This window comes from Prionailurus bengalensis, chromosome D4 (genome assembly GCF_016509475.1).
Source record: "Prionailurus bengalensis isolate Pbe53 chromosome D4, Fcat_Pben_1.1_paternal_pri, whole genome shotgun sequence".
In the NCBI taxonomy this organism is placed as follows: domain Eukaryota; kingdom Metazoa; phylum Chordata; class Mammalia; order Carnivora; family Felidae; genus Prionailurus; species Prionailurus bengalensis.
Window position 1 is genome coordinate 90,800,491 of NC_057359.1, and position 14,379 is coordinate 90,814,869.

The following is a 14,379-nucleotide window of genomic DNA, read 5'->3' on the forward strand; positions in this document are numbered from 1 at the left end:
AGGATCACCTACGTTGCTCCGGGTCCCCGCCCCCAGTGGGCCTTTGGTGACAAGAGTCAGCCACACCCACCTGTGTCCCAGAAGTCCCATGCCCGGTCCCCTACAAACTCCTGTTGAGCTGGGGCTGGGGGGCAGGCGGGCCGTGGAGACCAAGCATGCCCATTTCTCTGAGGGTAAACCAAGCCCTTGTGAAGAAATGAGCCAGAATGCAGGGCAGTGGGCCCCCAGCCAAGCCGAAGGCCTTGCGGCCGTCTACCCAGTACCACCTGCGTCTGCTCCCAGGTAGGCAGTGACCTGCACAGGTGCGCTGTGGGCACCAGGGCATTCGGAGCAGCCAGCCCTGGGAAAGACAGACTGTCCCTGCACCCGTGTGCGTGTGTGTGTGTGTGTGTCCCCTACTGTGTGACCTTGGCCCAGCCTGAGGCTGGCTGGAAACAACAGCTGTCTCAGCCCCAGGTACGCTGCATGGAGTGTGGCCAGCCTGGAGGGAGGGCCAGAGGTAGGAGGAGGGAGAGGGGCCCTCTGCGGGCAGCTGGCAACTCGGAGGCTGGCTCCAGCCCCATAAATACGCAAGGGGCCAAACCAGGGCCACGCAGAGGCGGGCACACACCATGGGGCGCCTGGAGCTGGTCGTCTTGGGCCTCGCCTGCTGCCTAGCAGCAGCGAGTGCAGCCAAGGTAAGTGAGAGGCCGGCAGAGGGGGCAGGGGCCCCTCAGTCCTCACTAAGCCAGATCTGGAAGCTGGGCACAGGGCACGGTGGAGGGAAGGCAGACGGGCAGAGTCCGCGGCAGAAAGAGCCAGCCTGAGAAAGAGACCTCAACTCTCAAGACAGCATTTCCTGGGCACTTGGTGCTTTGCTTACGCTGCCAGATAAAATCCAGGATGCCAGGTTAAATTTGAGTTTTTTTGGTGCTAAAAGGGGCTTTTATTAAAGCATGGGGACGGGACCCCTGGGCAGGAAGAGCTGCCAAATTTGAGTCTTATATAAAACATGGAGAGTTTATTGTAGGAGTATGTCCTGTACAATATTTGAGATATACTTGTACTCAAAAAAAAAAAAAAAAATCCATCTACGTGCAATTTTTTTTTTTTGATTTTTTTTTCAACGTTTTTTATTTATTTTTGGGACAGAGAGAGACAGAGCATGAACGGGGGAGGGGCAGAGAGAGAGGGAGACACAGAATCGGAAACAGGCTCCAGGCTCTGAGCCATCAGCCCAGAGCCCGACGCGGGGCTCGAACTCACGGACCGCGAGACCGTGACCTGGCTGAAGTCGGACGCTTAACCGACTGCGCTACCCAGGCGCCCCATCTACGTGCAATTTAAACGTAACTGGGAGCCCTGAAGTTTTGTTTCCGGAGTCTGGGAACCTGACCCACAACGCCCGTCTGGCTCCTTCCTCTCCAGAGAGGGCGCTGTCCCCTTTTTATGGAAGGGGAGATGGGCCCAGAGCAGGTGAGCTATTTGTTCGTCACACAGCCACCGGTGGCTGAGCAGAAACCTGGAACCCCACTCTAGTCCCACCCCGAGTATGGTTCCCAACATAACCTCCATCTCCCAAGAGGAAGTTGGGAAAGTCCGGAGATCTCCTTGAGGGGGCGGGGGGGGGGGGGGTGGCGCGGGAGGGCTGCCCTCCATAACCGCCCTGCTGCAGCCTGAGGAATGAGGCGGGGAAAGTGCTTCGGGACGAAACCCCACAGACACGCAGCCCCCGTATCATTCTCACCCCTATCCTGCCCTTCCGTCCCCGCTGCCTTGGGACCTGGAGGTTCAGGTGCTGCCCCGAGGGGATGCTGCTGTCTTTTTGGGCGGCGGGGGGGGGTGGGGGTGGGGGGGGGAGGGGCTTGTCTGAGGGCAGAAAGGACCGGGACTGCCCCTCAGCGCTCCAGCAGCCAGCACCACCCTCCCACCTTGCCACCACGGCGAGGGGCCCTGGCCCTCACCCCTCACCCGGGAGCCTCAGGCCAATCTCCGTTCTGAGAAGTGACTTCCCAGTCCCCAGGCACTGACCTGGCCCACCTCGGTGCCCCAGTAGCCCGAAGCCGGCCGGGACAAATGCCTGGAGGCCTGAAACAAGGCTGCTTATGCTGAGATGGAGAGACAGGGCTGGGAGCAGACCTGCACCTGCCTCTGGGTCCCTTGCCCCACCCTCGGCACCGGGCAGGAACTCCGGCCTCTGAATGCAGCTCCCGCCTCCCCACCCCCGTTAGCCTAGATCTTACAAGGTGCTGGGTCCCCGCCTGGGCGTGCGGGGCTGCCCCGCCCTCGCCCACCGGGGACCTAGTGCAGGTGAGAGCCAGGAAGCGGAGACCTGCCACCGGACCAGACGGGTGGGGAGGCGGCCCTAGGAGGGGATGAGAGCCCGGCTTTGAGGTCGGACAGCTGTTTCCCTCAGGATGACTTCCAGCAGGAAAGTCTCCGTTTCCTCCTGGGACAACGGGGAGATGAACACCAGCCCCCAGGCCCCCCCCTAGCGAGGATTGGATGCATTGGCCGCGCGGGGGCAGGCTCAGTGCCAGGGCTGGGGACACAGCCGTGGTTCCGATGGCCCGGGGGGCAGAGGTCTTTCCCAGCAGTGAGAACTCGGCACGGGGCCACAGACTCCAGGCCGGCTGGACACGGCGGGGGGGGGGGGGGCACAAGGGGGACCGTGCTGCTGTCTAATCTTAGAGATGGGGAAACGGAGGCTCATGGTCACAGCCAGGTGGCCGGAGCTGGGATCCAAACCCACCACTCCTGGCCTACTCGGAAGGCTTCCCAGGGTGGGAAGACGCCGGTTGAAGCAGCTTCCTCCCAGATCCAGGGAGCGGGACCCCCTCGGGGAACGAGGGCAGGCGGCAGGGGCCTGGGTCTCGGGTGCGGACGGGCCCCTCCCCGAAGCTGTCTTCCGGGAGCCTCCGGACACCCTGGGGCGGCTCAGGTGGCCCCCACCCCCACTCGGGAGGGAGAGCGGCCCGAGCCCACCTGAGCCTCGGCCTTCACCCCCAGCTGGGAGCCGTGTACACGGAAGGAGGCTTCGTGGAAGGCGTCAACAAGAAGCTCAGCCTCTTTGGCAACTATGTGGACATCTTCAGAGGCATCCCCTTCGCCGCCGTCCCCAGGCCCCTGGAGAACCCGGAGCGGCACCCCGGCTGGCAAGGTGGGAGCGGGCAGGTGCTGGCGAGGCCCCGCGCCGGGGGTGCCGGTGGGGGCGGCTGCCGTCCTCACGTGGGCCCCGCTGGCCGCCCACAGGAACCCTGAAGGCCAAGGACTTCAAGAAGCGTTGTCTGCAGGCCACCATCACCCAGGACAACACCTACGGGGCGGAGGACTGCCTCTACCTCAACATCTGGGTCCCCCAGGGCAAGAAGGAAGGTGGGCTCGCCCTCCCCGAACCCTGCAGGAGGCCCCCGAGAGCAGCACAGGGTGCGGAGGGGAGCCAGAGGGGGGCACGCGGGGTCACCGGGCCCGCTCTGCTCCGCCTTAGTCTCCAGGAACCTGCCCGTCATGATCTGGATCTACGGGGGCGCCTTCCTCATGGGGGCCGGCCACGGGGCCAACTTCCTCAGCAACTACCTGTACGACGGGGAGGAGATCGCCACTCGGGGCAACGTCATCGTGGTCACCTTCAACTATCGCGTCGGCCCCCTGGGCTTCCTCAGCACCGGGGACGCCAACCTGCCAGGTCTGCTACACGTCTTGGGCACGGGGAGGGGAAGGAAGCGCGCCTGACCCCGCGAGCTCTGAGCCCCGTGGGGACGCCCCTCGACGCCCCTCGTGCTCGAGCAACTCCTGACAGTCCCCCGGGAAATCCGACTTGCAGAGCCAGGGGGCTGGAAACGGGCCGTGAGATGCGGGAGCCCCTCGGCAGCTGCAGTGAAAGGAAAGAGACTGCCGGACAGAGAGACAGACAGGCAGGGTGGGACCCGGAGAGGCCCAGAGGAGCCAGGGACACGGAGGCCAGTGGAGACAGAAGAGAGGACATCGAGGTGGCGACACAGAAGCTGCAGGATAGACAGACAGACACGGGGGGTTGGGGCAGGGGGAGAGAGAAGTGAGCAGGCCGGCCCTCCCCCAGCCTGAGCCCCACCTCTGCCCCAGCACCTGACCCGACCAGCTCCCGGGGGGACCATTCAACATCCTGGGGCTCAGCCAGGGTGTCTGCTGCCGAGGCCGCTCTCATCCCGCCCACGTGGATCGTACACCTCGTGCGGGCCAGGCCCTGGCACCCCCAGCCCCGGCCAAGGTCCCCGATGAAGGCCCACCCCCCACCCTGCCCCCAGGTAATTATGGCCTCCGGGATCAGCACATGGCCATCGCCTGGGTGAAAAGGAACATCGCAGCCTTCGGGGGGGACCCCGACAACATCACCATCTTTGGAGAGTCAGCTGGAGGTGCTAGCGTTTCTCTGCAGGTCCGGGAGACGCCTGGAGGGGGGACCCGCCCCCCACGGTGTGAGAGGGGGCCTCTGGGGGCAGGGAGGAGGGGGCCGGAACTGATGCGTGGGGCGTCCTTGGCTGAGCCCGGGGTGGGCAGGTGGGTCGAGGCCTCAGTGACAGGGCCTCTGTGTGTTGCAGACCCTCTCTCCTTACAACAAGGGCCTCATCCGGCGAGCCATCAGCCAGAGTGGAGTGGCACTATGCCCCTGGGTCATCCAGAAGAACCCCCTCTTCTGGGCCAAAAGGGTAAAGAGGGGCCGTGGTAGGCAGGGAAGGGGCCTCCCTCCTTCCCACTCCGTCCTGACTCCGTCCTCCTCTGCCTGGAGCACTGGCCTCACCTGCCTGCCTGCCCCCCCCCACCCCCAGATCGCCGAGAAGGTGGGCTGCCCGTTGGACGACACCGCCAGGATGGCCAGATGTCTGAAGGTCACCGACCCCCGCGCCCTGACGCTGGCCTATAAGATGCCCCTGGCAGGCATGCAGTGTGAGTGGGGGCTGCCGGGCGGGGGAGGGCGATGCTCCTGGAGAAGAGAGCAACTGCCAGGTCCGAGGCGTGGCCCTGTCACCAGATTGCTGGCATCCCTAGGCAGCTTGCAGCCACCCCTGCAGGCTGGGTGGCCCCGGCTGCAGGAGGAGGCGGCCACGATTTCTTCTTATCCTCCTGGGTCCTGACCCCTTTGAGAAGCTGATGAGCATTTGGGTCCCAGCCCCCACGGTGCACACGGTTTTAGGGGGATGCACAGACCCAAGACCGAGCGCCTCTGTACCAGACGACTGGTTCCTTCCCCGCCCCCCCCTTTCAACGCTCAGTGAACCCCCGCGGCACAGCGTCGCCGGAGTGCCGGGGGGCCCCCCCAGCCCAGGGGGCTGGCATTCGCTCTCGCGCATCCTTTGATGCTGAGTAAGAGGCCCCCTCATTTTTCACCTTTGCTGGACGTGAAATAAAACCGTAAGTGCTAAGCAAACCCGAAAGCCAAGCAAACACGTGGCCCCAAATGCAAACCAGCTGTTTCCTCCGGCACGAACCGGAGGGAAAACAGGCTAGGCTGGGCCTCCTGAAGGCCGGGGCCTCCACCTGCCCCGAGCCGGCTCTCCAGTCCCTTCGGGGCCAGTTCAGGGATCTGGGGGACCATGCGGACCTGGCACCGTTTCTGGCGGGCACACCGGAACCCAGCCCGGAGAGGGGTGCCTCTTTGTCCATCGGTCCCCTCAATTCCAGATCCTCCCCCTTCCTGATTTAGGCCCAGTGAGAAGTGAGGCTCGTGGGAGGACAGCCTTGGCCTCTAGATCAGTGGTTCTCCCTCTGGGTGTTGTGGCCCCAGGGCACGTGCGGCAGAGTCTCGGAGACAGTTTTGGTTGTCACACTGGTATCCCGTGGCTTGGGGTCAGGGATGCTGTTAAACGTCCCGAAGGGCGCTGGCCGCCCCGCCTCCCCGTGACGTAGAACGATCCGGCCCTAAATGCCGGTGGCGCTGGACCCGAGGGAGCCTGGTGTAGATCAGAGGGGGCAGGGGTCTACACCGCAGCCTCGCTGGGATGGAGCTGACTCTGCCCCAGAGGCTGAGGGGAGGGGCCTGTGGGTACCAGAGTTGTGTGATCCTGCCTCTCCCCCGCCAGATCCCATGTTGCATTACCTGGGCTTTCTCCCCGTCGTCGACGGCGACTTCCTCCCCGATGACCCCGTCAACCTGTACGTCAACACGGCCGACATCGACTACCTAGCAGGTACCAACAACATGGACGGCCACGTCTTTGCCAGCATCGACATGCCAGCCATCAACAAGCAGAAACAGGAGGTCACCGAGTAAGCAGTGGGTGTGGGGTCCCCGGGGGGCAGTGCCCAGGGGCCGCCGAGGGAGGCATCAGCAGAGATCAGCGCCGAGCCCAGTAGTGGGGGCGGGGGGGGGGGACAGTCCGTGGGGGCACAGATACCCCCCCACCGGCACCGGGTGGCGGTCCAGTGCTGGTGTGGTCCCCGCAGCGAGGATTTCTACAAGCTGGTCAGCGGGCTCACCATCACCAAGGGGCTCAGGGGAGCCAACACCACCTTTGACATCTACACCGAGCCCTGGGCCCTCGACGCGTCCCAGGAGACCAGGAAGAAGACCGTGGTGGACTTCGAGACAGACATCCTCTTCCTGATGCCCACCAAGATTGCCCTGGCCCAGCACAGAGCCAATGCCAAGTGAGGACCTGGGCAGGGAGGCTCCCTGGGGAGGGCCACCTGGGAATCACGCACCTTCGCCCTGAGGCCTCTCTGCTGGGTGGCTCACGGGTGTCTGTGAGGCCTGGGAAGGCTGTGCCCGCACCACCTCTTTGCCTGGACCCAAGAACTGAGAGAGCCCCTCCTCGCCTCCCAGCCTCGGGGGGCTTTACCAAACCCTCCCGCGGTCCTCTGCCCAGCACAGTGCTGCGTGCCCTCCCTCACCCCACAGTCCTTCCTGCTAAAAAGTTCTTTGAGTCTCCCCTGCCTCCCTCGTGCTGTGGAGAAGGAAAGATCACGGGGCGGTGAGGATCTCTGTTATGGGTTTCAGCTTTACCAACTTTCAAAGTAACTTAAGACTGTGGCCGCATAAAAAAAAAAAAAAAAAAAAAAAAAAAAAACCTCCGTAGAATAATAGCCAATGAAAATAAAAAATAAGTGAGGAAGGCTTCAAAACTAAGAAGATAATATTATACCTAGAATCTAGAACCAAAGCTTTGCAGCAATTAAGCGATAAATGTAGCTCCGAGCTTCCTGGCAGTCAAGGCAAAAAAGGAAAACATCCAAGGGCATACACCTTGTCCAGTTACATAAAGATACAAGTTCACCTGCAGAGAAAAAAGAAATCTTTCTTGATAGCGAATTACAGGAAGATGCCTCAGTTTGTTTTGTGGAGGTGAATTATAAATACAACCGAAATCGTAGAACCCACAGATCCATGGGTTTGGCCCCCGGCTTTCCCTTCCCCAGGTGTCAGGATTCTTCATGAATCTTGGGGGGACTCCCCAGATCCTTCCCTGCTGCCCCAGCCCCCTGCCCCCAGGCCTCATCTCTGGGCTGACGCTCCGGGTGAGCCCCTTGCAACTCGGCCGGTCTCCCCTCCCTTCCTCAGGAGCGCCAAAACCTACACCTACCTGTTTTCGCACCCCTCTCGGATGCCCACCTACCCCAAGTGGGTAGGGGCTGACCACGCCGATGACATCCAGTACGTCTTTGGGAAGCCCTTTGCCACGCCCCTGGGCTACCGGTCCCAGGACAGGACCGTCTCCAAGGCCATGATCGCCTACTGGACCAACTTTGCCAGAAGCGGGTAAGGAAGGCGGGGTCGGAGCTGAGCCCAGGGCCTCCTGCCCCCTTGCCCTGCAGGCCTGGGGTTCCTGCGCCCTCACTTAACCTCCCCAAGCCTCGGTGCCTCTGTCGTATGTGTGGATAGAGGTACTGCTAGGCCCCGAGACCTGTGCCTCTTGGGGCTCACGCCCAGCCAGTGCCCAGGACGTAGGGATGTACACCCTGATGGTGGGGTCGGTGCAGAGGGTAGAGGACTGTCAGGCAAGCCGGGGCCCAGGTGGGCTAGGGACACAGGTCTCCAGACTCCTGTGAGCCCCCACCCCCCAACCCAGCCTTTCTCCTCCCTGCAGGAACCCCAACATGGGCCACTCAGCTGTGCCCACACACTGGGACCCCTACACTGTGGAAAGTGACAACTACCTGGAGATCAACAGGAAGATTGATGGCAACTCCATGAAGCAGCACCTGAGGACGAATTACCTGCGCTACTGGACCCTGACCTACCAGGCGCTGCCCACGATGACCGGAGACGGGGCCCCCCCGGCACCCCCCTCAGGGGACTCGGATGCTGCCCCCGCGCCCCCTTCGGGCGACTCTGACGCCGCCCCCGCGCCCCCCTCCGGGGACTCGGATGCCGCCCCCGCGCCCCCTTCGGGCGACTCTGACACCGCCCCTGCGCCCCCCTCCGGGGACTCGGATGCCGCCCCCGCGCCCCCTTCGGGCGACTCTGACGCCGCCCCCGCGCCCCCCTCCGGGGACTCCGATGCCGCCCCCGCGCCCCCCTCCGGGGACTCGGATGCCGCCCCCGCGCCCCCCTCCGGGGACTCTGAAGGGGTTCAAATGCCTGCAGTCACTGGCTTCTAATGTCTTCGGCCCCAAGAAGCCGTAGGGTGAGACCCCGGCGGCCCACTCCCCTCCAGAGCTCTTCCTGAATAAAGCCTCATCCCTCTCTGTCTGGTTATCTTCCTTTGGTCTCTTGGTCCCCACTGCAGGACACAGGGCTCTCAGTTATGTGGTAGCCCCAGGCTCTGGGCCCACCGCCTTTCCCCATGGTCTCCCCCAGTCCTGAAGCCCCAGGAAGTCCGGAGGGCCACCCTCGCTCGAGAGAGGAGGACAGGGGTTTGAAGAAGTGAAATCTCAGAGCCAGGACCGGGCTTCAGGCGCGGGTCCCTCTGCCCTGGGCCGCTGGTTCCCAGGGGGCAGGGCCGGCGGTGGCCGCAGCTGAGAGAGGAGCTGGGCTCTGCAGACAGTGCCCCCCCACCCCGGACCGGTGGAGTCCAGCCACACCAAGCCCTCTGGGGCATGGGCAGTGACCCCTGGGTTGTAGCCGGGGTCTGGGGAACTGGCCCGGGGATAGAAACCGGCTCTGCTTCCAGCTGGATGCAAGTCGAGGGGAAGAAAGCATCACACTGGAAGGTCAGAAGGAAGAGGGTGTAAGAGGGTGGCTCTGGCAGAGCTGGTTGGGGACGGGGTGGGGGAGAGGGGGGCGGGAGGCAGAGGTCAGGGCCATTCCCACATCTGGGCATCTGGGCCTGGGCATCGTGCCAAGTGCCCAAGAGCTTAAGCAGCCTGACCTCACCATGGCCGCACGAGGTGGGCACCGAGAGGGGGACACGTGCCCCAGGTCATCAAAGACTCAAATCCAGGAACCCCAAAGCTAGTGCTTGAGACGATATTGGGGAGCCTCCCCACCCCTCACCCATTCTTTTCTCTGTGGGGAGGTGGTGAGGGCTCACAGGAGGGCGGATTCTGGAGTCCTGGATGGCTCTGCCTGGTGGGACTGGGGACAGCAGCACACGGGGACCAGCCAGCCACTCTTTCCCTCTCTAGTCACAGATTGAAGACTGAGGCCTGGGCCCCACGTGGCTGAGCTGGACAGGGGGCAAACCTGTGTCCCCCCTCAAGGAGCAGGGGGCACTCGGGCCGGCCTGTGGCCACCTTGGCTACCCTGGGCTTCTGGCTTGGTGGAGGGCTCTCAGGTGTGAAGAGGGGATTCTTCATCCAAGACTGAGGGGAGCGACCCTCGCAGCCCTGTGGCCTCTACTGGTGACTGTCCCTGCTCTTGGCCAATGGAAACTCAAGAATGCAACAACGTGTCTCTCCACCACATTAGCATACACGCAACTTTCCCTACATGCTTGTACCTGCTGGGTCTGCTCTCAGGAGCCTCCTGACACAGTAGGAGAAACCCGTTGGACCCCAGTGCCTTTGACCGGCCCTGGACTGGCCCTGGGATGTGGCACTTCTCGCCCTTGTTTGTGGGGGGCGGGGGGAGGGGAAGCATAGTCGTGCCTGCCTATCATTCAGGAAATCGCATCCCTGAATGGCCAGGCCGTGTCAGAGTGGTGGGGGCACCGGGGTCCAGGTCCGGGCGGAGAAGACCTTTCCGGCAGAGGCCGGCCTTGCGCTATGTCTGGGTGACACCTGCAGTTGTCGGTGACAACTCAAGGTCATCCCACAATTCATCTGGCTTTTGCCTTTACAGGCGGTATCCAGAGGATGAAGTTGAAAATACAGTTGACCCTTGACCAGCGTGGGGGTTAGGGGTGCCGACCCCCCATATAGAACTTTTGACTCCCCCAAAACTTAACAGCCTTACTGTCGACCAGAAGCCTCACCGATAGCGTTAAGTCATCGATTAACACGTATTTTGTATAGGTATTTCAAATGGTCTCCTGGGGTGCCTGGTGGCTCAGTCGGTTGAGCATCTGACTTCAGCTCAGGTCGTGATCCTGCGGTCCGTGAGTTCGAGCCCCGCGTCGGGCTCTGTGCGGACAGCTCGGAGCCCGGAGCCCGCTTCGGATTCTGTGTCTCCCTCTCTCTCTGCCCCTCCCCCGCTCATGTTCCGCCTGTCTCTCAAAAATGAATAAACATTAAAAAAAAAAAAAAAAAGGAAAATCGTAAAGAAGAGAAAATACGTTCACAGTACTATTGTGTATCGGAAAAAAAAAAAGCTGTGAGGAATTGGGCCTGCACGTTCAGACCCGTGCTATTCAACGGTCAACTATGATTACCAGAAGTGTGGCCTTCTTTCTACTGTCCCCGCAGGAAAGGTTCCAGTGCACCCATCTCCTCCCTGACAAAGCAAAGCACAGACGTGGACAAAGAACCAACCCAGCCATCCAGGGCGCTTCAAGCTCTCAGGGCTCTGGCCTACCTACCGTTTAGAACAATTTGGCATCAACACGACTGAGTCTATCTATATGCTGGCGATGGCCCGATACTGGACCTCAGACCCACATGGCTCCAGAATTCGTCTTGGCCAGGGGTGGGGGGTGTGGTGGTCTTTCACTGGCGGGACGCTTGTCCCCACCAGCATTCAGCCGGGAGTCATCAGACCCCAGCCAGGATGGGCAGCCACCGTGAGCCCGGCAGGGAGAGGTGGGGGGTGGGGTGGGGATTTTTAGCGTGTTTCTGGGCAAAATCAGTTATACGTAGGGTTGCAGGGAGGCTGAAAATCCTAGCTCATAGGTAGCGGAAAGGCTTACGGAACAAGGCTCGGCTGTAGCCTTCAGGCGGCATTACAAATCTTTCCCCCAGATTCAAAGCAAGCAGGAGGAGGAAATCGAAGGACAGAGGCGAGGATCCCAGGAAGAATTCAGTCCAGGTAAAGGGCTGACCACGGGCCCCTAGAGAGAGGTGCCTGACCATAGGCCACTGGCTAATACACTCCTATTGCAAATTTTTGATCTGCTTACAACCCCACCCACCCCCCCCTGCCACCGCTTAGCGCTGATGGAATTCAAATTTAACCCTGAAATCCGTAAGTTCCTAACTGGTGGTCAACAGAAACCCCAATAGAACAAGCAGAAAATATTCCCTCTTCCTCCAAAACCATAGAAGGGCAGCCACCGTCCTGGGTCAGGAAGTGGTCTTTGCAAATGTCGTTCTTTGAAAATTGGCATAAAATATATACAACGCAAAATATGCCAATTTAACTACTTTTTTTTTTTTCAACGTTTATTTATTTTGGGGACAGAGAGAGACAGAGCATGAACGGGGGAGGGGCAGAGAGAGAGGGAGACACAGAATCGGAAACAGGCTCCAGGCTCCGAGCCATCAGCCCAGAGCCCGACGCGGGGCTCGAACTCATGGACCGCGAGATCGTGACCTGGCTGAAGTCGGACGCTTCACCGACTGCGCCACCCAGGCGCCCCTAACTACTTTTAAGAGTACAATTCAGTGATGTTAGGGCCGGTCACACTGTTGTGCAACTGTCACCATATCTAGTTCCAAAACTTTTTCATCACCCCCAACTGAAACTTTGTACCCATTAGTCAATAACACCGTCCTCCCTTCTCTCCTCCCCCACCCAAGAGTCTACTTTCTGTCCCAATTTCTACTTTCTGTCCCAATTTGCCTGTTCTAGATCTTTTTTTTTAAGTTTATTTATTTATTTTGAGAGAGAGAGAGACTGAGGTAGGGGCAGAGAGAGAAGGAGAGAGGGAATCCCAGGCAGGCTCTACACTGTCAGTTCACAGCCCGACATGGGGCTCGATCTCACGAACCGTGAGATCATGACCCGAGCCGAAATCAAGAGTTGGACACTTAACTGACTGACCCACCCAGACAACTCTGTTCTAGGTAATTTTTTATTTATTTTTAAACGTTTACTTATTTTTGAGAGATAGAGACAGAGCACGAGAGGGGAGGGAGCAGACAGAGAGGGAGACACAGAATCCGAAGCAGGCTCCAGGCTCCGAGCTGTCCGCACAGAGCCCGACGCGGGGCTCGAACCCACAGACCACGAGATCATGACCTGAGCCAAAGTCAGACACTTAACTGACTCAGGCACCACCCCCTTTTTGTATATTTGTGTTCAAAGTGAGTCTCTTTAAATACAGCGTATTGCTACAGCAATTTTTTTTAATGTTTATTTATTTTTGAGAGAGAGAGAGAGAGAGAGGGAGCATGAGCAGGGGAGGAGCAGAGGAGAGGGAGAGAGAGAATTCCAACCAGGGTCCACACTATCAAGGTAGAGCCTGATGTGGGGCTCGATCTCATGAACCATGAGATCATGACCTGAGCCGAAATCAAGAGTCGGATGCTTAACTGAGCCACCCAGGCACCCCTCTTTTCATCTTTTTGAGGGTGCCTTGTCCACAATCAATCGCTTCTTGCTTTCAGGATTGTCTCCTTGTCTCTCAGCAACTTGATTATCACGTATCTCTGCGTGGCTCTCTTGGAGTCTATCTGCTTGGAGTTCAGTGAGCTTCTTTGTGTGTAGATCTGGGTCTTTCGTCAAATCTGGGAAGTTTCCAGCCATTATTGCTTCAAATAATCTCTCTGGTCCCTTCCCTCTTCTTCCTCTGGGACCCCCTGTCTGCCCATGTTGTTATACTTGAGGATGTCACCGCAGTGCCTCTGGGACTGTTCGTTTTTCTTCACTCTTTTTCCTTTCTGCTCTTCGAGGAACACAGTGTCGTCGTCCTGATCTTCAAGTTCACGGATTCTCTCTTCTGCCTGCGCAACTCTGCCACTGAACCCCTCCAGTGAGTTTGTCAAGTCTCGTACTTTGAACCCCTGAGTTTTTCTGTCTCTGTTAAACTTCCCATTTGTTCTTACATCGTTCTCTTGATTTCCTTTAGGGTTTTTTTTTTTTTTTTTTTTTTTTGCTTTTTGTCTGTGGTTTCCTTTAACTCGCTGGGCGTATTTAAGACAGTCGACGGAATGTCTTTGACTAGTAACTTCACCTTCTGGACTCCCTCGGGCACTTTGTCCGGTTCTGCTTTCCTACCTGCAAGCCCCATTTGCCTACTTCTCTGTAAACTTTGTCAATTTGTTGGGAACTGGATATTGGAGATGATGATGTGGTAACTCTGGAAACCAGGGCTTACTTTGGCTGCTGGAGAGCTACGGTCTTCCGTTTCTATAGTGACTTTTCCCAGCTCTGCCGTTCCCTGTATTCCTTGGTTGGTCAGGGACCGAAGCTTCTGTCCTGCTGCCTTGGTGGTCAGCGTGAGGTCTGGCAGAGGTGCCTGACCCGCCGACGTCCCGCTGTGCTGCTGGCCATCAAGCATGCCCCTGGCTGTCGTGCTGGATGAGGTCCCGGAGTCCCCGGACTGTTAATTCTGATCGTTATTCCCCCCGGCTGAACGGTCTTCTTGGAGAGGCTGGCCCTGGCGTGGCTTCTTCCATGATTTTCTCTCACCAATGGTATTTTTTTTAACTTTTTTTTTTATTATTCATTTTGGAGAGACAGAGACAAGAGTGTGAGCAGGGGAGGGTCAGAGAGAGAGGGAGACACAGAATCCGAGGCAGGCTCCAGGCTCCGAGCTGTCAGCACAGAGCCCGGCGCGGGGCTCGAACCCACGAACCGTGAGATCATGACCTGAGCCGAAGTCGGACGCTTAACTGACTGAGCCACCCAGGCGCCCCTCACCAATGTTATTTTTAAACACACCCAAGTTTCCAGGCTTGTGGTTATGTCCTGTGAAAGTACCTCCAGCCTCTAATCCCAGGGTTTCTGGGGGGCTCGGTGCCCAGGTGAATGCCACTGAGGTGAGCATCTATGTGCTCCGTGAAAGATGGGCTTGCGTGTTTCCGGAGGGGAGCCGGAGAACGAGGGCTGGCCCCTCTCGCTTCTCCTCCATACAAATAAGCCAGCCATGCAAGATTTCCTATCTGAACACAGAAGGTGAGCGTCTGTAGCTCACTGGATGTGCAAGAACAAAACCACGACTCCCAGGC

At 59.4% G+C, this 14,379-nt stretch overlaps 1 protein-coding gene across 4 annotated transcripts; it reads left to right on the forward strand.

Annotated features, from left to right (window-relative positions):
- The first annotated feature begins 545 nt into the window (after positions 1-545).
- CEL (carboxyl ester lipase) lies at positions 546-8,640 on the forward strand. Of its 4 annotated transcripts, XM_043566372.1 has the most exons (13): positions 546-677; positions 2,989-3,139; positions 3,232-3,354; positions 3,467-3,664; positions 4,263-4,393; positions 4,557-4,664; positions 4,785-4,902; positions 6,036-6,222; positions 6,400-6,603; positions 7,514-7,711; positions 8,040-8,346; positions 8,380-8,406; positions 8,440-8,640. In XM_043566372.1, exons 1-13 carry the CDS (start codon positions 612-614, stop codon positions 8,551-8,553), a joined length of 1,932 nt encoding a protein of 643 aa, XP_043422307.1. In that variant the 5' UTR covers positions 546-611; the 3' UTR covers positions 8,554-8,640. The 4 variants fall into 4 exon arrangements, with proteins under 4 accessions (XP_043422307.1, XP_043422306.1, XP_043422305.1 ...); XM_043566371.1 differs by having other exon boundaries at positions 8,040-8,406; XM_043566370.1 differs by having other exon boundaries at positions 8,380-8,640.
- Positions 8,641-14,379: the final 5,739 nt, after the last annotated feature.